Source organism: Terrapene carolina, unplaced genomic scaffold (genome assembly GCF_002925995.2).
Source record: "Terrapene carolina triunguis isolate 2854851 unplaced genomic scaffold, T_m_triunguis-2.0 Scaffold212, whole genome shotgun sequence".
NCBI lineage: Eukaryota > Metazoa > Chordata > Testudines > Emydidae > Terrapene > Terrapene triunguis.
In genome coordinates, this window is record NW_020664563.1 from 11,503,166 (window position 1) to 11,529,810 (window position 26,645).

At 40.8% G+C, this 26,645-nt stretch overlaps 2 protein-coding genes across 5 annotated transcripts in view; one reads left to right on the forward strand and one right to left on the reverse strand.

The window, feature by feature from the left end:
* LOC113407499 (angiopoietin-related protein 1) overlaps positions 1-2,450 on the reverse strand; it is a 37,493-nt gene extending 35,043 nt beyond the window's left edge. Inside the window, exon 1 of the mRNA XM_026656089.1 lies at positions 2,362-2,450. The gene's annotated coding sequence lies outside the window, so the exon portion shown is untranslated. The remainder of the gene's footprint in view (positions 1-2,361) is intronic.
* The window catches only part of LOC113407498 (ras-specific guanine nucleotide-releasing factor RalGPS1), a 287,535-nt gene that overhangs the window by 190,792 nt on the left and 70,098 nt on the right, over positions 1-26,645 (forward strand). For all 4 annotated transcript variants that reach the window (XM_026656083.1, XM_026656082.1, XM_026656084.1 and 1 more), the window contains 5 exons: positions 8,842-8,979; positions 9,452-9,542; positions 12,325-12,392; positions 21,666-21,801; positions 24,845-24,996. In XM_026656083.1, the coding sequence (XP_026511868.1) occupies positions 8,842-8,979; positions 9,452-9,542; positions 12,325-12,392; positions 21,666-21,801; positions 24,845-24,996 (585 nt within the window). The remainder of the gene's footprint in view (positions 1-8,841; positions 8,980-9,451; positions 9,543-12,324; positions 12,393-21,665; positions 21,802-24,844; positions 24,997-26,645) is intronic.

Here is a 26,645-nt window from a genome sequence, read left to right on the forward strand (position 1 = left end):
TGTATTTTGTGTGTCAGATCACTATAGTGGTACAACAGAATTATGTTTAGCATTTCTACTCAAAATACTCCTTAGGACAAACAGAAGGCTATTTTCAACATAGGCTAAAATCTTCAGGTGTTTTTTAAAATAAATAATTTTTTTTCAGCAGGGAAACTTGACAATTGTTTTTAAAATTAAAAATTGAAAGAAAATCTCTCAGCAGAAGAGGATTTTAAAGATTATCATGCCATATATTATGAAAATTTAGCAAAAACATCAATGAAATCCTCAGGTGTTTTTTTTTTGTTTGTTTTTTTAAGCTATTCAGATTCAAAAGTCACTGTGTTCCTCGTAGCCAGAAGTTTTGGCTTTTGTTTGCAACTACATTACCTACATGTAACTTTTTAACAAGCAGAAATATTAGACTGGTGAGCATTGCGCATGTTTAGAAATTCTCTGCAGAACTGATATTGAAAACATTTTGCACTTGTCAGTAGGTAAGCTCTGAGAAATTTTGGTTCATTAATCAGTATATACCTCTCACAGACCAGATTAATAGCAGCACATCTGAGGAACAGCCAATTAAAACCAGTTATTGCTGTCAGAATAAACTTGGTAACAGTTATGTAACTTTTGGCAGAAGCTACACGTTCCATAAGGTCCAAAATATTCTGACTATAAATATTGATATTCCACTGATTATTTAAAATAAATCCTACAGAGCAAAAAACTAGCGCTTAGGGTCCAAAAACATATAGCTCCAGAATTATTGACTCAGCTGTTGAGAGATTTTAGGAACTGTTCTAAAATGTGTGTAGCAAAGACCTTAAGTAACTAAATGTGTCAGTAGTAAAGACTACTTTCAAAAACACACAATGTAGATTTTCCAATGACATTCCGCTTTCTTGGTTACACCCCATAGCATATTGTAATGGGAGCCAGAGGAGGGTTAGAAAAAGTAGTCATTTACCTTTTAAAGAATTTGAACAGGTTGTCAAGAATGTCTAAGACTTTTGTTTTATGCCATAGTTATTTTTCCCCAAAAACTTTTTTTGCCACACCTACATTTCCCTTTAGCTTTTTTTCTGGGGTCTCTTAATCTGCAGGTGATTCCTGAGGATTGGTAAATACAAATAGTTACTTTATATCTTTTCCGTTGTTCTAGATGGTTTAATGTTTTTGTATTTATCCATCTTGAAAAATGCATTGGGGGAGATGAAAAGTGTAAACTTTGTTTAAACTGTTGATATTTTTTAATTCTGCTTTTTTCTTCAGTCCTAATAACTAGATTTCAAGTTTAACCATTTTGATTTTTCAAATATAAAAACCTTAAGTGTTTCTCCATTTAGCATAAATACAGTTGTAAACTAGGATTCACAATATTATTTATGAAACACTTCAGGGGCTTTGCACTTTAACCAGTCGTTCAATAATTAACTTTCATTCTCTTAAATTTTAGTCCTGTAGTTTTGTGGATGCATTGGGAACACACCAGTAGCCAAATGTACACACAGCTATCCTTTATTACACATAGTTAAAGCTTTTAAAGGAAAGGAAAAGATGAGTATTTGGCTACAAGAATTTGGATTTAAACAGCTTGATTGTCTGTCAAGTTACAGGTATTAATGTTTTGAACTGATATATGACTAATATCATTCTTGTTTGTTTGTACAACTGGAATAATTGTTTGTTAATAGAGAAAATGCAAATAGTAGTCTTGGATAGAAATTCCCCTAATAAAACATATTAGTTGCATTGATGCGTATTAGTAGCTGTTTGAATTGTTGACTGTGCTGGCCTGTTTTCTTCTAAAGTGGTTTTACTTGGATATCCATTTTCTAGCTCTAGTAGTGCTAGCTACCAGTACACTCTGTGAAGTTGGGTGAAATCCTGGCTCTATTGAAGTCAGTGGGAACTTTGCCATTAACTTTGACGGGGCCAGGGTGTTTCCCATTATGTTCAAGATACACTAACTACATATACTAAATAATTTTCTTTATGCTATCTGCTGATTTTCTAGAACCATATATGTGCACTAAGTCATTAAGCTAACTTAAAATGAAATTTACAGATGCAGTAGAATAAAAATTGGACTAGAAAGTACTTCAAAACAACTCAAACAAATGAATTGGTTCATGCTGTCATGATTTTCCCCTATGTTAAACTGTTCCAGTGTCGTAGAGCTTTTTAATGATTATCAGATGCTACAGAAATTAGTTTAATGTTTGAGAGTTGTCAAATAACTCTTAGGATAGTATTATATACATAAATGTATCAATCTCATGCAGAATTGTGCATATATATACAACATCCACATGCAGACTTGCTTGCAAATAATTTACCTATGGATTTGCAATTAAGCTTAAATAGAAAACTTACCAAAAACAAATTTTGCTGCTGCTTTTTGCTTCTACAGTAGATTGAAAATCCAGAAGTCAACTTGTTTTTTCCTTTGTGTTACCAGTGTTATTGTTAATCTGTAGTTCTAGTGAAAACTTTTTTCTTGCCCTGTTAGATCCAAACTGTATTAAAGAATTGATAGTCTTCCTGCAGATTTAATAGAATAAAAAAATCAATCTAACTAAATCTCTCTACGAACCATAACTGAAGTTCCAGTGTACTCTATTCCAGAAAAAGGGATAGTAGTGTGTTTGAAGCTGCTGTGTCTTACTGTCACATGCAGAAATGCACTAACCAGCTACAGCTGACCCAGATTCCATATACAGTACGCTTGGACAGTTTTCCTTTTCTTAAACAAACACGCACTAGACTTAGCCGTTCAGCCCACCTCTGATGTCACTATGATCTCACTGAAGAGCAAACAAAACTCCTTAGGGTTTCCTATCATAGCCTTTATGAAAGGGCAGGGGGAGGCTGAAGAGCTATGGACAAGGAAAGATTGTTTGCTGGTTAGAGGGAGGGCACTATATGGAAACAGTCTGTGCAAGAGTTCAGCAGGCAATTACAAAACTAACATTTTATTTCACAGCCTAAAGATGCCTTTCAAGTTTTTACAGTACTGGGCTTCATTTAGAAGAAAGATTCTTTCAGACTGATGAACTCAACTTGTGTTCCCAGGAATAAAAGAGGCAGACTGACTGGGTACAACAGGAAAAATGAACCATTTATAGTCTAGAAGAATGTTGAACAGAATGTCACATTCAATTCTTGAAGTTCACTTAATAAGAAACAGTTTTAGCTGTTGTTACACTCTCAAAGAATCTGATACATGTGGAAAATGTTAAAGCTATGTTTGGTGTTGGGTTAGGTATTAGAATATTTGATGCCATCTGATTAGTATTAAAAGAAGCAGAAGCCACATGTATTACGTACTTTTAAGAAACGAAGGATACCGTTGTCAGCTTTTAATTCTGTCACTTGAGAGTTTGTGTACAGGAGTCGATTCAGTGTGGGGTTTTGTTTAGTGTAGTTGTCAATTTCTTCAGAAATGACTAATTAAATTTTATGGTTTATTTGTTTTTTTCCCTCTTAAAATTGTTTTAGATTTGATAAATAGGTCCAAGGATCTTGTATTTTGCGGAGGAGTTCTCTAGAAAGGTACTCTTAATTGTGCTAAAGATAAAAAGGCTGCACTTAACTTTAAGGAAGAAATAATTGTTTAGATATCTCCTTCCAGAAATAATCTGTTCACTAATCCATAAACTTATAACCAATACTACACTTTTGTTCCTTATGAATCTCTGTTGTTTGAACCAGTAAACATTATTCACCCTTCTTTCTATTTTAGATAGTACACTGTTCAGATCAGGGACTTTTAACAACTAACTCTGGACACTGCCTAGTACAATGGGACCCAACATGGTTAAAACCTTTAGGTACCACCACAATATAAATATTAAATAATAATTTGACCGTTATTAATTTATAATTTAAATAAATTAATATTCTAAGATTAGCAGAATAAAAAAATCCTGAATTAAAAATTAGATGAAAATAAAATTAAACTCTATATCAGATTCTATTTAATAACTTTCTATGAACTTTTTTGTCACCTTTCAACCAGAAGGCTTTTAACTTGCTTCTGTGTGCATGCAGACTGTGTTTGTATATTAATATTGGAGCAATGCCCAGAGGCCCCACTCAGGACTGAGAGCTCCACTGTGTTAGGGGCTGTACAAACACAATCACTGCTCCAACGAAGTGCTTTTTTTAATGTTCTTCCACCTGCAAAGCCAAACATTTTTGGGTTACTCTGACCCTAATTATACAGGTCTCAGAAAAAAGAAAAATATAACTAATTTTAGAAGTCCCATAAGTATTACCTAAAATAGCAGGGTTTTTTGTACAAAGTATTGAATTTAAGGTTGGATATATTGAGACCTTCCAGGGCTAGAAGCAAGTGCTTTGTCTCATTAGAAAACTGAGATTTGCCCCATTCCAAGGGTAATCTATGAAGTTTTTTCTCACCCTGCAGGGTCATGTTATATTGGGCCTTTTAACAGTTACAGGACTGAAGATTGCCTGTCCTGCACTTCAGACTGTATCTTGGGGGATGAAAGGAAATCATTTCTGTAACAGGTTGTTTTTAAGTGGTAGCAGCATCAAGCTGCTCAGAAGTTTACAGTGTTAGCATAGTCACAGTAAAGACGGATTAGCGAGCAGAATGTAGGCAAAGCAGTCACATTTTCTTATGATATGGATATCTCCTGGGGGGGAGGGGTGTAAGTATGTGTGTGCATCCCTACAGTGAAATGTGCAGACCATGAGAAGCTCTTACCAGATGCTGAAACAGCAGTAGATGTAGAAGTGGTAAATAGAAGACATAAAGTTCAAACCAAGGGTACGTCTATACTTCCCTCCGGGTCCGGCGGTAAGCAGTCGATCTTCTGGGATCGATTTATCGCGTCTTGTCTAGATGCGATAAATCGATCCCGGATCGATCCCGGAAGTGCTCACCATCGATGCTGGTACTCCTCTCGCGGAGCAGGAGTACGCAGAGTCGACGGGGGAGCCTGCCTGCCGCGTGTGGACCCGCGGTAAGTTCGAACTAAGATACTTCGACTTCAGCTACGTTATTCACGTAGCTGAAGTTGCGTATCTTAGTTCGAAGTGGGGGGTTAGTGTGGACCAGCCCCAAGAGAAGAGATCTATGCAACCAGTGTGGTAGAAGAGCAGTTGAAACAAAAGCATTTTTTACGGCAGAATCCAAAATGAGGGAATTGGAGAGAAATGTCTTCAAACTTATCAGAAATAAAGACTTTCATTTTTCCCATAGTTGTGCACAGTTTTGCTTACTGGTTTTTAGTGGAAAAAGGCATTAGGGATAGTTATGATACATAGCAACCTGCTGTTAAATCATGAATAAAAAATAATGGCAAAATGTCAAGGGGATAAAACCCATGCATAATCAGCATGCCCTTACCCTAGACAGATGTTTGATATTACATCTATCCCTGATAGAGGAAAAACTCAAGGTTCTACCTTTTCAGCACTTTTGAATTCTTGTGTAACAAATAAGCTATTAGTGAAATGAATTTAAAAATTGTGTGGCTATATTGGGGCATGTATATATTTAGAATGAAATTCACCCATCCCCACGCAAAGCATGACACTTTGCATTGATAACTCAGCCAGCCTTGTGATGGAGATGAAATTCAGTAGCCTTTTTTCCACTCCTTACAGTCCATTCTTCACCCACCTTATTTGTAGATAGTGAGGGCCCCTCTTCCAACATGCAAGGGGATTAAAGGAAATGTGATGCAAGTTTCATGTTGGTGAGAGGGAATAGTGTTGCATTTGTTGCAGCAATAAATGGTCAGGGCTGGGACAAGGCTTTGAAAGTGGAAATGGAGAGGAATACATGGACTTTGATGTCTTCTTTTGCTGCTTTTCCCCCCTCCTTCTTTGCACATGTTAATGCTGCTGTTAAATCCTGCTTGCTTTAACTTCAAAGTTTTGAGCCTTTGGGACAGAGAATAATGAAGTTGCCAGTGGTGAAGGAAGAAGATGGAAGCTTTAAAGATGAGACTTGGAATTAAGACACTAAACACTCTTAAAGATCCTATAGAGCTTTTACAAAGTGTGGGGGAGAGGCAGGGGTCCTGGAACAGTTTGTATAGTGGGGGTGCTGAGAGCCATTGAAGCAAACTGTAAACCCTGTACATGATGGAAACCACTTCAAGCCCGGGGATGTGGCAGCCCGCCCTTCCCTCCCATCAGCCCTAGTTCCATCACCTATGGGGAGAGGGTGTTAATCCAAGTGTCCTAATCAGATTTCAATTTGTGTATACTCTTTGTCTAGCAAACGCTTTCCCGTTGCTGCAATTTGAGAAGTTTTTCTTTTTTTTTTTTGCTGGCATAGAAAGGGAGATTTTTCTGTTGGTCTGTTTCAACACAGCTGAGTTGGGGGAATTAAATATTCATAGATTCTAAGGCCAGAAGCTAATCATCTAGTCTGATAACTGTATATAACAGGCATAGAACTGCCTCCAAATAATTCCTGTTTGAACTAGATTATATCTTTTAGAAAAACATCCAGTCTTGGTTTCATAAATGCTGGTGATGAAGAATCACCACAACACTTGGAAAAGTGTTCCAATCGTTAGTTAATCTAGGGTTACCATATTCAAACATTTTAAAAAAGAGGACACTCCATGGGGCCCCGGTCCCGCCCCCGGCCCTGCCCCAACTCCGCCCCTTCCCCAGCCCCACCCCAACCCCAACCCTTCTCCGCCCCCATTCCAACCCCTTCCCCAAAGTCCCTGCCCCAACTCTGCCCCCTCCTCTGAGCACCCCGCATTCCCCCTCCTCCCTCCCGCTCTGATCTTGGTTGGGGGTTGCTAAGTGCTTCCCTGCTCCCCACTCGCCCTGCAGCCCCTATGCCCTTGCCTGCTCTGCACCCTGCAGCCTCTGCACCCCCCCGCCCCTGAAGCCTCTGTGCCCCCTGCTCCCCACTCGCCCTGCAGCCTCTGCGCCCCCTGCCTGCCCCTGCACCCCCTGCCCCTGCAGCCTCTATGCCCCTGCCTGCCCTGCAGCCTCTGCGCCCCCTGTCTGCCCTGCCCCTGCAGCCTCTGCACCCCCCCACCCCTGCAGCCTCTGTGCCCTCTGCTCCTCCTTGCCCTGCAGCCTCTGCACCGCCTGCCTGCCCTGCCCCTGCAGCCGCTGCACCCCCCTGCCCCTGCAGCCTCTGTGCCCCGTGCTCCCCACTCGCCCTGTAGCCTCTGCGCCCCCTGCCTGCCCTGCCCCTGCAGCCTCTATGCCCCTGCCTGCCCTGCTCCTCCTCGCCCTGCAGCCTCTGTGCCCCCTGCCTGCCCTACCCCTGCAGCCTCTGCACCCCCCCACCCCTGCAGCCTCTGCTCCCCCCGCCTGCCCTGCCCCTGCAGCCTCTGCTCCCCCGCTCACCCGGCAGAGGGAGAGCTGCGGGCTCCACGTGGAATCAAACACTACCGCGCTGCTCTGTGGGGGAGGAGGGAGCGGGGGAGGGGGAGGGACTCTGGCTGCTAGAGGCCCTAGTGGCTGCGAGCGGCTTTCAATCAGGCCAGGCGTCCAATCAGCTGCGCCGCACTCCGGATGAGGGGAAGGAGGAAATCCCGGACATTTCTACTTGATTAGAAATCTCCCCCCGGACGGCCATTTAACACTGAAAAAGCCGGACATGTCCGGGGAAACCCGGACGGATGGTAACCTAGTTAATCTCCCCTGATAAAAACTTACACCTTATTAGATTTTATCACATTGGAAATGTTTAACAAAGTTCATGTTTTTGAACCTTCTGTGTTGAATACCCCTACAGGCTTGTCAAGTGAATGTTGATTAATTGTTGGGATGACAGAAGCTTAGAAATGAGACCTGGCATAGTTGCACATAGTTTGATACTTACTTTGCAGATTCTGAAATGTTAATATGCTTCCACTGTCAAAGACTAAAGGTCAGATTGTGCCTGGTCCCTGTATAATACACAAGGAAAGCTTCCAACTTTCCATTGTGCCTGGCCCCTGTGGAGAGAACAGAGGTGAAAGTAAGCTGGTATGGCGTACCGGACTGAACCAGCTTCCCCAGGCTGGTGCTTTAAAGGGCCCGGGGCTCCCTGCAGCGGCCGGAGCCCTGCTGCTGCTACCCTGGGGCTCAGGCGGCGGGACTTGGGTGGTGCTTTAAAGGGCCCGGGGCTCCTGCCGCTGCGGGGAGCCCTTTAAAGCGCCGCCTGAGCCCGGCTGCCAGAGCCCCAGGGTAGGGGTAGTGGCAGGGCTCCAGCAGTGCTTTAAAGGTCTCCCCATAGTGGCAGGAGCCCCAGGCCCTTTAAATCGCCCCTTAGCTCCGGGGTTTCCAGCCGCCTCTGCAGCTGGAAGCTCGGGGGGTTATTTAAAGGCCCTGGGGCTCCCAGCCGGAGCCCCGGGGCCTTTAAATCTTGATTTAAAGGCCACGCCTCTTCCGTTTGAGGCCAGGCCCCCACTCAGGACTCTGGCGTACCGGTAAGTCCTTTAAGTTACTGTCACCCCTGGGAGAGAATGCAAGTCCTTACACTCAGAAAGCGCAAAGATTTCACTGAGCTAGTACTGCTGCTGGAGCTGTTCACTGCAAATAGGGCTGAGAAAGGAGTGAGGCAAAACTACTGGACAAGTGATGAAGGGGAGTACTTACTGAATCCTCCAAGGGTTGGCACAGCATTTCCAAGCAATATTATTTGTGCCTCCTTGAGGCACAAACCAGCAAAGAGCTCTTGCAGCCGCAGGGCTTTTTCTCCATTGCTCCTGGAGCAAGACAAAGATTAAATGTCACAGTGGATCCTTGTACACATTAGTAAGTGTGAGCAGAATTAATTGAATTTGAATGTACTTTCTTTTTCTTTTAAATCTGAAACATTTAATAAAGGAAATACTCACTCTAATCTTATTCATTCAGGTATTTATCTCTCTGACTTGACGTATATTGACTCCGCATACCCATCTACAGGGAGCATTCTGGAAAGCGAGCAGAGATCAAATTTAATGAACAACATACTTAGAATAATCTCAGATTTTCAGCAGTCCTGTGAATATGGTAATCTAGCTCATTTATTTCTTTTGCAGTATTACTGAGGGCAACTAATAAAATAAAAATGTTCATCTTCTACCAAGCTGTTATTTAATAAGTCTTAACCAATTAATGTACCATTCCCATCTAAAACCATAAACCTTATTAAAACCAAATTCTGGAATTGTTGGGTTATCTCTCCTGTCAGCAGGCAAAGATAGAATGAGACTTACTTATCCTCTATTTATCTCTTCTGTATTTTCAAAATGCATGCTGTGAAGATCTGGCCTTCCTTGGGTGCAGGGGAGGTCAGCCCAGGCATGGTTATGGATGAGGGGGAACAAAAAACTGCAAAACAGTGGTGAGGGATTATTGTATTTTATGGCCCCAACTAAAGACAACAAGAGAAATATCTGCTTGTATGCAGATGTTTTCAAGAAACTCCCTTTGTCTAACGATGAATGACATAGTGATAACTGATATATTGCCTCTTCTCTAGATATTCCTCTGTTGCCTCATGTCCAAAAATACTTGAACTCAGTTCAATACATAGAAGAGCTACAAAAGTTTGTGGAAGATGACAATTACAAGTAAGTATAAAATTCTGCAACTGACTAGGTAACCTTTTATTTTTCCTTCTAAAAAAGTGAGTTTTATGTAACAGAAACCTTGAATACAATAATGAGCAGGCAAGAGACCCTGCTTTCATTTAGGTAAATGAATCCAACCTCAACGCTGCCACTCTTACTTCCATAAGTGTCTCTTTCTTTACTAGAAGGAGACTGAGAAGAAATTGGAGTTAGAAAATAAGCAACAGTAGTCGTGACGTAAATTTTTCCTTTAAACATTTTATTTTATGTTATTGTTTGAGGGATAGATATTTAAGAAAATTAAACATTAAAGTTGGAAAAAATCCAGTATAGTATCTTTACTCTGCTGTAAAACTGCAAAATGCTGTTGAAGGCAGAAAGTAAACAAACTGATCAGAGTAGAGATTTTTTTTTTCATTACTCTATTTCAGTAATTTTAGGTGTTGTAACAATAGAAAGAATTAAAAATGCAGAGTGGAATGTTTTTTTATTTGGAAAACCCTTTAAGCATAATAGAAGGGATACAGAAGTAGACAATGAAAATAACAGGCATGGAGAGACTTGCATATGAGGAGAGAGTGGAAAGATGGAACTGTTTGGAGAGGAGATATAAAGTAATAAAGATATACAAAGTAATGAATGGTATAGCGAAGGTAAACTAGGCACTCCTCTTTACACTTTTTCATATAAGAACTAAGGTGTATCCGATAGAATGGAAAGAAATACATTTACATTTGATAAAAGGAAATTACATTTTATACAACACTTAATTAACCTGTGTAACTCATTTGCCACAAGATATAATTGATTCCAAGACCTTAGCAAAATTCCAAAAAGAACTACATGTATCTAAGTAACTATAGAACATCCATAGGTTTATGGGAGAGATTAAAAATTATAAGGGATATAAATCCTCATGCTTCGGGGCATAAGCCAATCATTGGTGATAGCTAGAAAGAAAATTCCATGGAATTCCAAGGAAGCTATTCTATAATTGTTCATTAGAGATTCTTGCACCTTCTTGTGAACCATCTGGTGCTGACCACAGTCGGAGATTAGATATTGGACTAGAAGATATAGTGAATTGGTCCAAAGTAGCGATTCCTATCTTCATTTTATCGACTAGGCGAAGTCAATGGAGTCATGTGGTTTAACTGAATAAGGAATATGATTTTAGCAGTGCATATGCCTTTGTATACTGAGAAAATTGTGGAGATAATAACTTTAGTCTCTTCAAGGTGAAAGGAGATGGCCATTACTACTTTGAGAAAACCAATTGATACTTAAATCTTGTAGCATTTTCTTTCTCTTCAAAGGAAAACTACCCCTTTTCTCTGACAGGTGAAGGGTCAGAAAGGTAACTATCTACAATTAAGATAGTTACTTAAAATTAAGTCTCAGAAGAAAAAGTACTTAAACAGTTTCCTTTTTCATGAAGCTGTATTGAACTGGTAATTTTAAAATGTTAACAATATTGTATAAATTATTCCTGTGGCTAACAAACCTTTAAACTTTTATTTTCTAAAAAGTTCTTCCTAACTTCCTGTTAATTTAAAAATGGTCAATTCATCAAAATGTTCAGCAAAAAGCAGTTTGCAGCTTTCCAATAGTATTGAAGACATCATGGAAAAGTAAACAGCTTGAATTATTAACCCAGTCAATATGATTATATATTGTATCAAAAATCTACAGAAGGATATTTCATTTGTTTTTAAAATAGTAGAGCACATTTCACTGGTGATGTTTACCCCTTCACATAACATATGAACAAGGATCATCCAGTGAAATTAATAGGTAGCAGTTTAAAACAAACTTGTGGAAGTACTTCTTCCCACAACGCTCAGTTGACCCGTGGAACTCATTGCCAAGGGATGTTGTGAGGGCCAAAAGTATATCTGATTCAAAAAAAGAATTAGATAAGTTCATAGAAGATAGGTCCCTCAATGGCTATTAGCCAAGATGGTCAGGGATGCAACTCCATGCTTTGAGTGTGTCTACCCCTCTGACTACTAGAAGCTGGAACTGGAAGATGGGGTGGATCACTTGATAAATTTGTCGTCTTCTGTTCACTCCCTCTGAAGCATCTGGCACTGGCCACTGTCGGAAGACTGCGTACTGGGCTAGACGGATCATTGATCTGACCCAGTGTGGCCACTCTTATGTTCTTATTGGTTAAAATTTATAGGGCAGGGGTTCTCAAACTGGGGGTCGCGACCCCTCAGGGGGTCGTGAGGTTATTACATGGGGGATCGCAAGCTGTCATCCTCCATCCCAAACCCCGCTTTGCCTCCAGCATTTAAAATGGTGTTAAATATATAAAAAAATGTTTTTAATTTATATGGGGGGGTCGCACTCAGAGACATGCTATGTGAAAGGGGTCACCAGTAAAAAAGTTTGAGAGCCACTGTTACAGGCCACTGTTACAGAACAAATTAAAACAGAGGATAACAAATGGTTTTGCCTATTGTGACTCCTGCACGTGCCTTTTTCTTTTCATCACTGCTGTAGAAAGCAGAACATCAAGTACAATAAATATAAACTTAGGTTAAGTTAAAAAAAAAAAAAAAAAAAAAAGTGGGTTGGTTGTTGCCCCCTTTTAATTGCTAGTGAGTGATATGCATATCTGAAATTTCTCATATGTGCATAGCCTCTCTTACACTTGTGATAGCAAAACTTCTTGCAGCATAAGCCAACAAATATTTTAGCTTTCAAAGCTTTACATTAAAACACTTCAGGTTCCTGATAAATTAACACTTTAACTTCTATTCCTTTTTTAATGCAGGCTTTCATTAAAGATAGAGCCAGGAACCAGCACCCCTCGTTCTGCTGCTTCCAGAGAAGATTTAGTAGGTAAATGCTTACTTACCAGAAGACATCAAAATTTGAAATCCATTCTCCACTGCCTTTGAGTTACTAGTACAAAAAATATTTTCCTAAAAGTGAAGTGCGATAAAAGATTTACAAAACATATTTGTCATAAAAATTCTAAATTTGTTCTGTAAGTAGACTCTTGTTGTCATAGGAAACTGAGTCAGTTCCTTGGTTTAAATATGAAATTTAACTTTAAATTTAAATATTCATTGTCTGCCATGTCACACTAAATAACTTCATATTTGCTGTTTTCCCTCTTAAATACCTTTTCTTTCTTGGAACAATTACCTGTCAAAGGTGTATATCTTGTTTGATCTGCAGCATACAAGATGTACATTTAAAAATGTTTTATGGTGGGATTTTCAAGAGTCTATGGGACTTAGGAGCACAAGTTCAAATATTTTCAATGGGACTTGTGCTCCTAATTCACTTGGGTGCTGTTGAAAATCTACTATGTCTACACGACGAAATTACTCCAATTTTACAGAAGTCGATTTTTGGGAACAGATTGTATAAAGTCGAGTGCACGCATCCACACTAAGCACATTAATTCGGCAGTGTGCGTCCATAGAACCGTGGCAAGCGTTGACTTTCGGAGCGGTGCACTGTGGTAGCTATCCCAAAGTTCCCGCAGTCCCCGCTGCCCACTGGAATTCTGGGTTGAGCTCCCAATGCCTGATGGGGCCAAAAATCTGTCACGGGTGGCTATGGGTAAATGTCGTCAGTCAACCCCCTCTCCCACCCCCCCATGAAAGCAACGGCAGACAATCATTTTCCACCCTTTTCCCTGGATTGCCCGAGCAGACACCATAGCACGGCAAGCATGGAGCCCGTTCAGCCTTTTTTCACTGTCACCGTATGTCTACTGGATGCTGCTGACAGACGCGGTGCTACAGTGCTACACAGCAGCAGCTGCAGCTCCTTGCCTTTGCAAGTTAGCAAAGATGGTTACCAGTCATACTGTACCATCTGCTGCTGTCATGGGTGCTCCTGGCCGGCCTCTGTGAGGTCGGTCGGGGGCGCCTAGACAAAAATGGGAATGACCCCCAGGTCATTCTCTTCTTTAAGTTTTGTCTAATAGAGATTCAGTGCTGCCTAGAATATCAGGCAAGCCTACTAAAGAACCACAGATGCAAGCAGCCGCTCCGGGTCAGAGCCCCAGACATCCCGCAGAAATGATGAGCTGCATGCCATTCTAGGGGGTGCCCGTACAACAACCCCACCCGTTGCTTCCCTCCTCCCCTACCCCTCCCGGGTTACATTGGCAGTTATCCCCCCATTTGTGTGATGAAGTAATAAAGAGTGCATGAATTTGAAACAACACTGACTTTATTGCCTCTGCAAGCAGCGATCAAAGGGGGCAGGGGAGGGCGGTTGGCTTACAGGGAAGTAGAGTGAACCACCATTCTGCACTTGCTCAGCCTATAGTCTGTCCATCATGGCCTTGGAGATTTATCCGAGTTCAGATTGCTGTCCAGAGCGGTCACAGTGGTGCACTGTGGGATAGCTCCCGGAGGCCAATACAATCAACTTGCGTCCACACTAACCCTAATTTGAACCGGCAATGTTGATTTCAGCGCTACTGCCCTCATCGGGGAGGAGTACAGAAATCGATTTTAAGAGCCCTTTATGTCGACAAAAATGGCTTCGTTGTGTGGACGGGTGCAGGGTTAATTCGATTTAATGCTGCTAAATTCGACCTAAACTCGTAGTGTAGACCAGGCCTTAGACTGAAAGTACAATTATTTCTTTAAAATAACTGCTCCTAATATATTATAAAAGAAATGCTATTAAAGAAGACATCTGGTTAACTAGCAAAAGATTCAGCCTATGTAAGGAACTGGTGTAACCACAGGTCAGGGCCTGTGAGCCAATTTACCCTCTGAAATAATGCACATTTAGTTTAGAAATAAACTTTTTCAACATTACACATTTTTACAGGGAAATTATTATTATTAAAATTTAGCTTGAGGGTATGCAGTAAGAGAAAATGCTGTGGTACATAGAATCTTAGAAATGTAGGGCAAGAAGGGACCTTGAGAAATCATCTAATCCAGCCTCCTGCACTGAAGCAGGACCAAGTATACCTATACTGTCTCTGACAGGTGTTTATCAAACCTGTTTTTAAAGATCTCCAATGACAGATATTCCACAACCTCCCTTAGTAGCCTGTTCCAGTGCTTAGCTATCCTTATACAGTAGAACCTCAGAGTTACAAACACTTCGGGAATGGAGGTTGTTCGTAATTCTGAAATGTTCGTAACTGAACAAACGTTATGGTTGTTCTTTCAAAAGTTTTCAACTGAACGACTTAATACAGCTTTGAAACTTTACTATGCAAAAGAAAAATGCTGCTTTCCCTTGATTTTTTTTTTTGTCGTTTACATTTAACACAGTACTGTACTGCATTTGCTGCCTTTTTTTTTTGTTTGTTTTTTGGTCATTTCTGCTGCCTGATTGCATACTTCCAGTTCCAAATGAGGTGTGTGGTTGACTGATGTGTTCGAAACTCTGAGGTTCTACTGTAGTTAGAAAGATTTTCATGCTGTCTAACCTACGTCTCCCTTGCTAGCTAACCTAAATCTCCAGATTAAACCCATTACATCTTGTCCTATGTTTAGTGGACATGGAAAACAATTTATCACCGCTGTCTTTATAACAACCCTTAACATATTTGAAGTCTTATCAGGTTTCCCCTCAGTCTTCTTTTCTCAAGACTAAATATGGCCTTTTTTTTTTTTTTAAACCTTTTATCATTTTTTGTTGCTCTCCTCTGGACTCTCCAGTTAGTCCATATCTTTCCTAAAATGTGGTGCTCAGAACTGGACATAGTACTCCAGCTGAGTCCTCACCAGTGCCAAGTAGGCAGGACAGTTACCGCCTATTAATATACGCCCAAACAATATTAGCCTTTTTACCCACTGCATCACATTGTTGACTCGTATTCCGTTTATGATCCACCATAACCCCCAAATCCTTTTCAGCAGTACTACTGCCTAACCAATTATTGCCCATTTTGTAGTTGTGCATTTGTTTTTTTTCTTCCTGAGTGTAGTACATTGCACTTTATTGAATATCATCATGTTGATGATATTGTCCAATTTGTGAGTCATTTTGAAGCTCTTGCCACCCCTCCCAGCTGGTGTCATCCAAAAATTTTAGAAAGATTCTCTCCACTCCATTATCTAAATAATTAATGAAAATATTGAATGGTACTGGACCCAGGACTGACCCCTGCCAGACCCCACTAGATACATCCTCCCTATTTGGCAGCAAACCATTGATAACTACTCTCTGAATACAGCCTTTCAACCAGGTTTGGAACTACTGTGTAGTAATTTCATCTACACCACATTTTCCTAATTTACATATAAGAATGTCATGTGGAACTTTCTCAGAAGCCTTACTAAAATCAAGATATATCATGTCTACATCTTTCCCGCTATCCACTAAGCCAATAACCCTGTCAAAGAAGGAAATCAGGTTGGCGTGGTATGATTTGTTCTTGACAAATCCATGCTGGCTATTATGTACAATCCTGTTATTCTATAGGTGCTTAGAAAATGATTGTTTAATAATTTGTTCCAGTATTTTTCCAGGTATCAAAGTTAAGCTGCTGGTGTATAGTCCCCTGGGTCCTCTTTGTTCCCCATTTTAAAGATAGGTACTATGTTTGCTCTTCTCAGTTCTCTGGGACCTCGTGCATCCTCCATGTGTTCTCCAAGATAATTACTAGCATATGTCTCTCTAAGGTTACAGGATACATTAAAAAAATTGTATTTGGGTAATCATAGAGTTGCAGGACTAGAAGGGACCTTGAGAGGTCATCTAGTCCAGTCCCCTGCACTCATGGCAGGACTAAATATTATCTAGACCATCCCTGTCCGGTGTTTTTCTAACCTGCTCTTAAAAATCTCCTACTATAGAGTTTCCACAACCTCCCTAGGCAATTTATTCCAATGCTTAACTACCCTGAGAGTAAGGAAGTTTTTCCTAATATCCAACCTAAACTGCCCTTGCTGCAATTTAAGCCCGTTGCTGCTTGTCCTGTCCTCAGAGGTTAAGGAAAACAATTTTTCTCCCTCCTCCTTGTAACAATCTTTTTTATACTTGAAAACTGTTATCATGTTCCCGCCCCCCTACCCCCCCCCCCAGTCTTCTCTTCTCCAGACTAAATAAACCCAATTTTTTCAATCTTCCCTCATAGGTCATGTTTTCTAGACCTTCAATCATTTTTGTTGCTCTTCTCTGGACTATTTCCAATTTGTCCAGATCTTTCCTGAAATGTGGTGCCCAGAACTGGACACAGTGCTCCAGTTGAGGCCATATCAGTGCAAAAGAATTACTTCTCATGTCCTGTTAGAACACCCCTGCTAATTCATCCTGGAATTAATTTTTTTTTTCTTTTCAATAGTGTTACGTTGTTGACTCATATTTAGCTTGTGATCCACTATGACTAGGGCCCTACCAAATTCACGGTCCATGTTGGTCAATTTCACAGTCATAGGATTTTAGAAATCAAGCCACGCTCTCCAGCCACCAAGCTCTGAAGACTGCCACCCATACTTCTGTGCTATACCATGACACCCCTACAATAACCTTGCGAACCCCTCCCCCACACAACCCTCTTTTGAGTCAGGACCCCGTTTGAGAAATGCTGATCTTCCCTGTGAAATCTGTATAGTATAGGGTAAAAGTACACAAAAGACCAGATTTCACGGTCTGTGACACATTTTTCACAGCTGTGAATTTGGCAGGGCCCTAATTGTGACCCCAGATCTCTTTCTGCAGTACTCTTTCATAGGCAGTCATTTCCATTTTGTATGTGTGCAACTGATTGTTCCTTCCTAAGTAGAGTAATTTGCATTTGTCCTTACTGAATTTCATCTTATTTACTTCCGACCATTTCTCCAGTTTGTCCAGACCATTTATAATTTTAATCCCATTCTCCAAAGCACTTGCAACCCTCCCAGCCTGGCATCGTCCGCAAACTTGATAAGTGTACTTTCTATGGCATTATCTAAATCATTGATGAAGATCTTGAACAGAACTGGGCCCAGAACTGATCCCTGCAGGACCCCCCTCGATATTCCCTTCCAGCTTTACTGTGAACCACTGATAACTACTCTCTGGGAATGTTTTTCCAACCAGATAAGCACCCACCTTATAGTAGATCCCCCACTTGGTAAGGCAACTCCATTTTTTCATGTGCTGTATATTTATACTTGCCTACTGTATTTTTCACCCCATGCGTCTGATGAAGTGGGTTATAGCCCACGAAAGCTTATACCCAAATAAATTTGTTAGTCTCTAAGGCAGGGGCGGGCAAACTTTTTGGCCTAAGGGCCGTATCGGGTTTCAGGAATTGTATGGCTGGCTGGTTAGGGGAGGCTGTGCCTCCCCAAACAGGCAGGCGTGGCCTGGCTCCCACCCCCTATTCCCCCCCCCCTGCTTCTTGCCCCCTGACGGCCCCCTGGGACTCCTGCCCCATCCATCCCCCTGTCCCCTGACCGCCCCTAACTTCCCACCGCCCCATCCAACACCCCCTCTCCTTCCTGACTGTCCCCCAGGGACCCCTGCCCCATCCAACCACCCCTTCTCCCTGGCCCCTGACCACCCCCGGAACCCCCACTCCTGACTGCCCCCAGCTGCCCCATCCAACCCCTCCTCTCATTCCTGACTGCTCCCCCAAAACCCCTGCCCCATCCACCCCCCCGTTCCCTGACCCCCACTGGAATCCCTGCCCCTGACTGCCTCCCGTCGCCCCATCCAACCCTTCCTGACTGCCCCCCTCCCGGGACCTCTGCCCCATCCAACCACCCTTCTCCCTGACTGCCCCCGGAACCTCTGCCCCCATTCAACCCCCCTGTTCCCTGCCCTCTGACCGCCCTGAACCCTATCCACACGCCCGGCCCCTGACCACCCCCTGAACTCCCCTGCCCTCTATCCAGTCCCCCTCCCCCGCTCCCTGGCCCCTTTACTGCGCTGCCTGGAGCACCATGACAGACAGCCACACCGCCCGGCTGGAGCCAGCCACGCACCGCGCAGCACAGAGCACCGGGTCAAGCCGGGCTCTGCAGCTGTGCTGCCCCAGGAGCTCCCCGACCAGAGCATTGCGCCAGTGGCTCAGTGAGCTGAGGCTGCGGGGTAGGGGGAACAACAGGGGGCTAGTCTCCCAGGCCAGGAGCTCAGGGGCTGGGAAGAACGATCCCACGGGCTGGATGTGGCCCGCCGGCTGTAGTTTGCCCACCTGTGCTCGAAGGTGCCACAAGGACTCCTCGTTGTTTTTGTTGATACAGACTAACACGGCTACCCCTCTGAAATCTATCTCTATCTAGGTTGTATTTCCCTAGTTTGTTTATGGGAAGGTCATGGAAGATAGTATCAAAAACCTTAGTGAAGTCAAGATATACTGCATCTACCGCTTCCCCCCATCCACAAGGCTTGTTACCCTGTCAAAGAAAGCTATTAGGTTGGTTTGACACAATTTGTTCTTGACAAATCGATGCTAGCTGTTACTTATCACCTTATTATCTTCTAGGTGTTTGCAAATTGATTTTTTAATTTATTTTCTCCATTATCTTTCTGAGTATAGAAGTTAAGCTGACTGGTCTGTAATTCCCCGCGTTGTCCTTATTTCCCTTTTTTATAAATGGGCACTATATTTGCCCTTTTCCAGTCCTCTGGAATCTCTCCCATCTTCTGTGACTTTTAGAAGATAATCGCTAATGGCTCAGATATCTACTCAGTCAGCTCCTTGAGTATTCTAGGATGTATTTCATCAGACCCTGGTGACTTGAAGACATCTAACTTATAGAAGTAATTTTTAATTTTTTTGTTCCCTATTTTAGCCTCTGATCCTACCTCATTTTCACTGGCATTCACTATGTTAGATGTCCAATCTTTACTAACTTGTTTGGTGAAAAATGAAACAAAAACTTTATCTAGCACTTCCACCATTTCTACATTTTCTGTTGCTTTTTCCCCACTGACTGACTAACGGGCCTATCCTGTTCTTGGTCTTCCTCTTGCTTCTAATGTATTTGTAAAATGTTTTGTTGTTACCCTTTATGTCTCTAGCTAGTTTAATCTCGTTTCGTGCCTTGTGTTATTTGTTTATATTCATCCTTTGTAATTTGACCTAGTTTCTGCTTTTTGTAGGACTCTTTTTTGAGTTTCAGATCATTGAAAATCTCCCGGTTAAGCCAGCGTGGTCTTTTGCCATGCTTCCTATCTTTCCTATGCAGTGGGATAGTTTGCTCTTGTGCCCTATATAATATCTCTTTGAAAAACTGGGCGCTCTCTTGAACTGTTTCTCCCCTTAGACTTGCTTCCCATGGGATCTTACCTACCAACTCCCCGAGTTTGCTAAAATCTGCCTTCTTGAAATCCATTATCTTTATTGTGCTGTTTTCCCTCCTACCATTCCTTAGAATCATGAACTCTACCATTTCATGATCACATTCACCTAAGCTGCCTTCCACTTCCAAATTCTCAACAAGTTCCTCCCTATTTGTCAAAATCAAATCTAGAACAGCCTCTCCTGTAGTAGATTTCTCCACCTTCTGAAATAAAAAAAAAAAACTGTCTCCAATACATTCCAAGAACTTGTTGGATAATCTGTGCCTTGCTATGTTGTTTTCCCAACAGATGTCTGGGTAGTTGAAGTCCCCCTTCACCACAGAGTCCTAAGCTTTGGATGATTTTGTTAGTTACTTAAAAAAAGCCTCGTCCACCTCTTCTTCCTGCTTAGGTGGTCTGTAGTAGACCCCCTACCATGACATCACCCTTGTTTTTACCCTTTTTATCCTTACCCAGAGATTTTCAACCAGTCTGTCTCCTATTTCCATCTCAGCCTTAGTTGACATGATCTTCCACAGTTTCCTTAAAGACACTATTTTAGTGTATACAAGGAAAGGAACAGAATTAAGGTGGTGATTGGAATCTTGAATCTGAATTTCCTGATCTTTGTGCAATGAAATAGCAAAGTTAATATTTTGTAAGGAATCTTATCTATCAAGAAATCAGATTGGGCACCATTGCATCCAAAACCAGTAAGGCTACCTATTAAGCTAAAGTTGAATCTGCTTCTCCTGTTTTATTTGTGGCTTTAAGACAACTATCTAAAGAACAAAAGATATGTAAATGTGCTATACAGTATGTCTACACTGCAATTGGCTTCTACCAGTTGACTCAGGCTCACGGGGCTTGAGCTAAGGGGTTGTTTAAGGGCTTGAGCTGCAGGGCTTGAGCTAACGAGTTGTGTAGACATTCAGGCTTGGGCTGCAGTCCTGGCTGTAGGACCCTGCAAGGTGGGAGGGTCCCAGACCTGAGTGTCTATACCTCAATTAAACAGCCCCGCAGCACAAGCCCTGTGACCCCGAGGAAGCTGGCATGGACCAGGTGCAGGTTTTTAACTGCAGTGTAGACATACCCATCAATTCCTATACAGCCAGTTTCTCCATTCCCAACAGACTTGACCTGGCTCTGCTTTGCCTTTGTAATGCTCCAGGTTTTTTAACAGATTTATTATTTTAATAAGAATAAATAATATTATTTTAAAATTACATAGAATAATAAAATTTATGGTTGCTTCCCTCTCTGTGTCATGGAGAAAAAGCCCTTTTATTTCACAATGATGTTAGGAGGAATAACTACTTAATGGTAAAACTATGTTATAAAGATGAAAAGGTTAAGATCAAAAGAAACCTTTTCCTTATTCCTTTTAGATGCTTCCTTTGTATCAGAGTATGCCAAAAGACACATTACTTGTCTAATGGGAATGTATAGTATAATGGTTTGACTTTTTAAAAGACTCAAATGTTTATATTCTTATTCCTTTTTTAACAATACACCTCTACCCCGATATAACGCTGTCCTCGGGAGCCAAAAAATCTTACCGTGTTATAGGCGAAACAGTGTAATATCGAACTTGCTTTGATCCACTGGAGAGCGCAGCCCCACCCCGCCGGAGCTTTGCTTTACCGCGTTATATCCGAATTCGTGTTATACTGAGTCGCGTTATATCGGGGTAGAGGTGTAATTATCAGCTCCTCTTAAACTGAATTTTAATTTTGTACTTTAGCAAGATCCTGCAGTATTTTCTCAGAAAGAATCTTATACAATTTTTAGAAAGATATGAACCTTGTGGTGTTGGGGTTTTTTTTGGAGGGCTGATAAATAGCATTTGAAATAGTCACACGGGTATTTCTCATGCTCAGTTGGAATTTTCTATTTTTCCTTTGCTCACAGGCTCTGAAGTGGGAGCATCTCCACAAAGTGCACGGAAAAATGTTGCAGCTGAAGGAGCATTGCTCCCACCAACTCCCCCATCACCTAGGAACCTGATACCACATGGGCATAGGAAATGTCACAGCTTGGGATACAAGTCAGCATTTTATTTACTTTTACGAGTTTGAGCATTTACATATTGGACTGTCTTCTGACAACAAAAGCTTTTGCTTTAAAAAGTGAAGTATTTAATTAGCAATCTTTCTATATTAAGACCACAAAACACAGCTCATATTCTGGAAGGAATTTATGCAAGAAACAGGGTTTGTCGATTCGTTAATCAGTTTTTTTTAACTTGCATTATGATGTCTTACTGCTTGCCTCTGAAAAGTTGTGTTCCTTACAGCTCGCCTTCTGTGAGTGAGTCTGACTCAGGAAACGATGAACCAGATCTTCCTCAGTTAGAGTACCTGACCTGGATTTCCTCATTGCACACTTAACATAAAATTGCTTTTTAAGTAAAAATAAAAAAGGTCCTGATACTTATGTGATTTAAGAGCTTGCATGGATTGCATCTTGTTACCTGCAGCAATTTGGGTTTCCTTTATTTTTTGAATTTGCAAGAGCAGATCCCATGAGATTCCAAATCTGCCAAGTACAATATGATTGCTTAGAACCAGAGCACCTTTCTCTATGTGAAGCTGAAATAATTCTGTCTCACAAGTTTGCTCATTTAGTATGGTACTTCAAGTAGTAGATTTTTAATATTTTTTTAAGCAAGTGGTGTTTAGTTCCTTTTTAATCAGTTACCCTTCTAATTAATATTCTCCTTTCCCTTATGCCTTCCATAAATTACACCTGAAAGGAATTGAGTCCATAACTAAGTGCATCCAGTTTTTATTGTTTTGAGATGAACTAATTATCTCCAATTGTATGAGACATGTTGAATTATTTCTTTCTGTAAACTTGCTTGCATGAAATTTAACCTCTACAATTGCTGTTTAAAGAAGAAAAACATCCTATACATGCAATGAAGTCCCCTCTATCCCAAAAGAATGGAGAGAAAAAAACTTTTTGTTTTGGACTTTTGTGCTCCTTAATTTTGTAACAGGCAAACACACTTTAGTGGGACTGTCAATTTAAAAGTTGTGGTAAAGCCATTCTCAGATTTGTTCTGTCCTAACAGAACTCTAAAGCAGGGGTCGGCAACCTTTCAGAAGTGGTGTGCCGAGTCTTCATTTATTCACTCTAATTTAAGGTTTCGCGTGCCAGTAATACATTTTAACGTTTTTAGAAGATCTCTTTCTATAAGTCTATAATATATAACTAAACTATTCTTGTATGTAAAGTAAATAAGGTTTTAAAAATGTTTAATAAACTTCATTTAAAATTAAATTAAAATGCAGAGCCCCCTGGACCGGTGGCCAGGACCCGGGCAGTGTGAGTGCCACTGAAAATCAGCTCGCGTGCCGCCTTCGGCACGCGTGCCATAGGTTGCCTACCCCTGCTCTAAAGGAACCACGTAGACTTTATTATATATATACTTTACCAAATATTGGTACACAGCACTGTATCTCCAAGACTCACATTAATGGCAACTCGAGTCACAGAGCCAAATCTCTGTGCACTGCACTGGAAATTTATCCCAAATGATTGACTGGTTTCAGAACTTCTTCTAGCTCAGTAGTCTCTAGCAATAACAATGTTTACCTACAGAGAAATGATAAACTGCTAATTTCATTTTTTCTTCGAACGCTCCTTTTGTGTATTCATAGTTCTTGAAGAGCTGAGATTTGTCCTGTTAGCTTCTGAGATTCATGGCAGTAGCTCTAACAGAGCTTATAATGAGAAGTTAGCTACTATGTGTTCGTGTACCCATTATAGCTCAAGACTTCTGTGTAGAGTTGTATGGGACAGGATCTGTACTTTTCTGTATCCTTAGGCAGTTCTGAATTCCACATGAACTTAAAATATGGAGCTCTGTGTAGAATGTTACTTTTAGAGAACAATAGTTATACAGGTAAGGAATTCTACACTACAGTGAGAATACCAGTCTCAATGGATTCCTACACACTGGCTCTTGCATCTGTGGGAAGAGCTGGCAGGAACTCAGAAGTTCTAGCTGTCAGAATCAACTGGTGTTGGTTTGCTCTCCCCAATGCTCTGATGAGCTGTGATTGACTATTGTTCATGAAGGAGTTCCCCTGGCACTGCAGACCATTAATCAGTAACACTTGTCCCATGTCAGCATAAAGTTTCTCAGTTTTGACTTCTGTTTCCCAGTGTACCCTTTACTATAGTCTCTAGTCAGTCTCTAATTAAAACATTTGGATTTTTTTTTTTTAATAGAGGCATTTTCCACCAAGATACCTATTGAGTTTTGACATTCCAATGTGCTATTACCCCCTTCTGCTCCACTCTGAGCTAGATATGGTCCAATTGCATCATTGACATTCTGGCCTTTGGTCTGTTTACATCATTCTTTTAGAGAAGCAGATTCATTCTTCCTTCATGAAGCATTTGATTTAAAAAAAAAAAAAATATTGAAAGTCCAATAAAAATCATGGAGTTTTTATTTGCTCTTTCATATTGACTACTCTTAAAAACCCATGCAGAAAAACTTCTAGACCAGCTTTATATCTCACATGCCACTTACCTTTTGCTGAGGCAGATAGTCAACTTCCTTTTAACCTATAATTAAATCTGTTCCATGGCTGAGCAACCCTCCTTACCCTTCTTTTGAAAATATACCCAAAAACTATGTCAGTGTCTCCTCAGTTCCCTTGTCACCTCAAGGAGCACGTTCTAGAGATTATTCTCTAATTCATCTCTTTCATGTGAAAGCTTTATAAACTACAATAAAAACATGACGTTTATCTGTGCAAGTATGAGGCTAACGTGACCTCGTTTTGTCCCTAGCATATAAAATACAGTTAATTTTCAAAGTTCTTATAATTAAATTAAAGCACTTTCATTTTCATTCAGATAAATGTTATTTCAAGCAACAGTCATCCCTCGGTCCTCAGGGGCATTGTGCAGTTTTGGTACTAATAACCCATGCGAGTTATACCACTAGAGTTTTGTCAATGACCCAATTAAATTATCAAGGGGTGCACAGCAAACTACGTATTATTCTTTAATACCTTGAAACAGTGGCTGTTGAAATGTATTAAAAATATTTGTATCCTCATTTGTTCCAGTTTCATACACAAAATGAATACAGCAGAGTTTAAAAGTGCAACATTCCCCAACGCAGGACCAAGACACCTATTGGACGACAGTGTCATGGAACCTCATGCCCCATCCAGAGGGCAAGCAGAGAGCTCCACCCTTTCGAGTGGAATTTCAATAGGTGAGACATTTTTAAAATGTAGCTGTGCTAGTAAAAATGTGTTTTAGTACAGTTGACTTGAAGGTGTGTACCAGCAGGACTGTTATAAAATCGTAATAGCGTTTTAGAACAAAGGTAGGCAGGAATGTGCAGTGGGGGCGGGGGGACTGTGTGTGAAAAGTGGCCGAATAAATGGCATGACCTGAACTAGAGCTGAGAGATTATTAGATGATTGTTTTTAAACCTATTCAGTGATGCATCCAAACAATAATTGTTTTACCACTTTCTTTCCAGATATTTTTCCAAGCAAATCCTTTGTTCAAATCATGCCAAATTAAAACTTTTTGCCTTTTGGCACTGATCATTATTTAAAATGTAATACTGAATTAACAACACAAATTTAAATTGTAGAAAAGAGAACCTCTATCTAGTAAGTTTTCTTACTGGAGAAGGTGGTAATCTTCACATGTTTCAGATAAGCACATACTGAGTGTGCATTAGTAAATTATTGGTGCAGGCTTCACCCATTAAACTACATGAGAAACTTGTCTGTTAATTGTGTGTCTTATAGCTTAATAGAGTATTGCTCATTATTTTGAATTCCAGGTTTTGAAAACAATTTTGGTGGATAAGGGAGTTTAAGTTTTATCCTTCTACTGGGAGAAATAGCTCCTAGTAGGATATGTAGTGATTAAAAAAAAAAGATTAAAAACAATAAATATATTCAAAATAAGAGGAGACAGTTGCTTGTTAAAATTTTCTACCAATTTTTGTTTCTAAACTTTCCTGCATCATTTAGGGCTTGTCTACACTACCGCTTAAGTCGATGCAACTTACGTCTCTCAGGTGTGTGAAAAAGGCATCCCCCTGAGCGATGCAAGTTACATCGACCTAAGCGCTGTCCACACGAGCACCAATGCAGCTGCACCGATGTAGCACTGTAGTGAAGACTAATCCTTAGACTCTTTTTCCCTCCTCCTACTATCCGGGAGCCAGGCTACCCTTTTAAGTAGCATTTTATGCCCCAGCATCTATGTTCAGCTGACCTTCATTGACGACTTCAGGAGTTGCAGTTGTTCAGCATCTCTCAGGATTAAGTTTTAGCTATGTAATTCTCAATTTAGCTTATAAAATAAAGGTTGCATTAAAAATCACTGGCACTTCTGTTGCTGTTGAAAGGGAGCTGGCACATTTTGAGAAATTTTAAATTTTCACTTTCCTCTGTCTCTTTCTGCTCCTTTCCCCTGTGTGACTTCTGTTATATTTATTTGTCTGTTTGGTCCACTTGCCCACTCACGCATTTACTATAGTGGGTGGTCACTGATGTGTTTTGCAGGGGGGTTTTTTAGGGGTGAAGTCCTAGATGTGTACCTCTGGGAGTCTATGCTTGAGTGTGAAATCCAAATGGTTCAACCAGTCAATAAGAAACATAGCTTTTGTCCATTAAAATTCAAACAATACTATAATATGTTTATAGTTCATCCAGTCTTGCAGAAATTCTTTTGGGCCCAAATCCATTTCTAATTTCAGACTAATTCCTCTGACCTTTCCTCCTGGAGGAAAGTGGTAAAAATTTTAGAATCATTAGTGTCTGTATATTCCTGCCTTAAACAAAGACAAAAGTCTTTACTACAATGTGTTCCAGTTTCTCAAGTATAACTCCAGTCCTT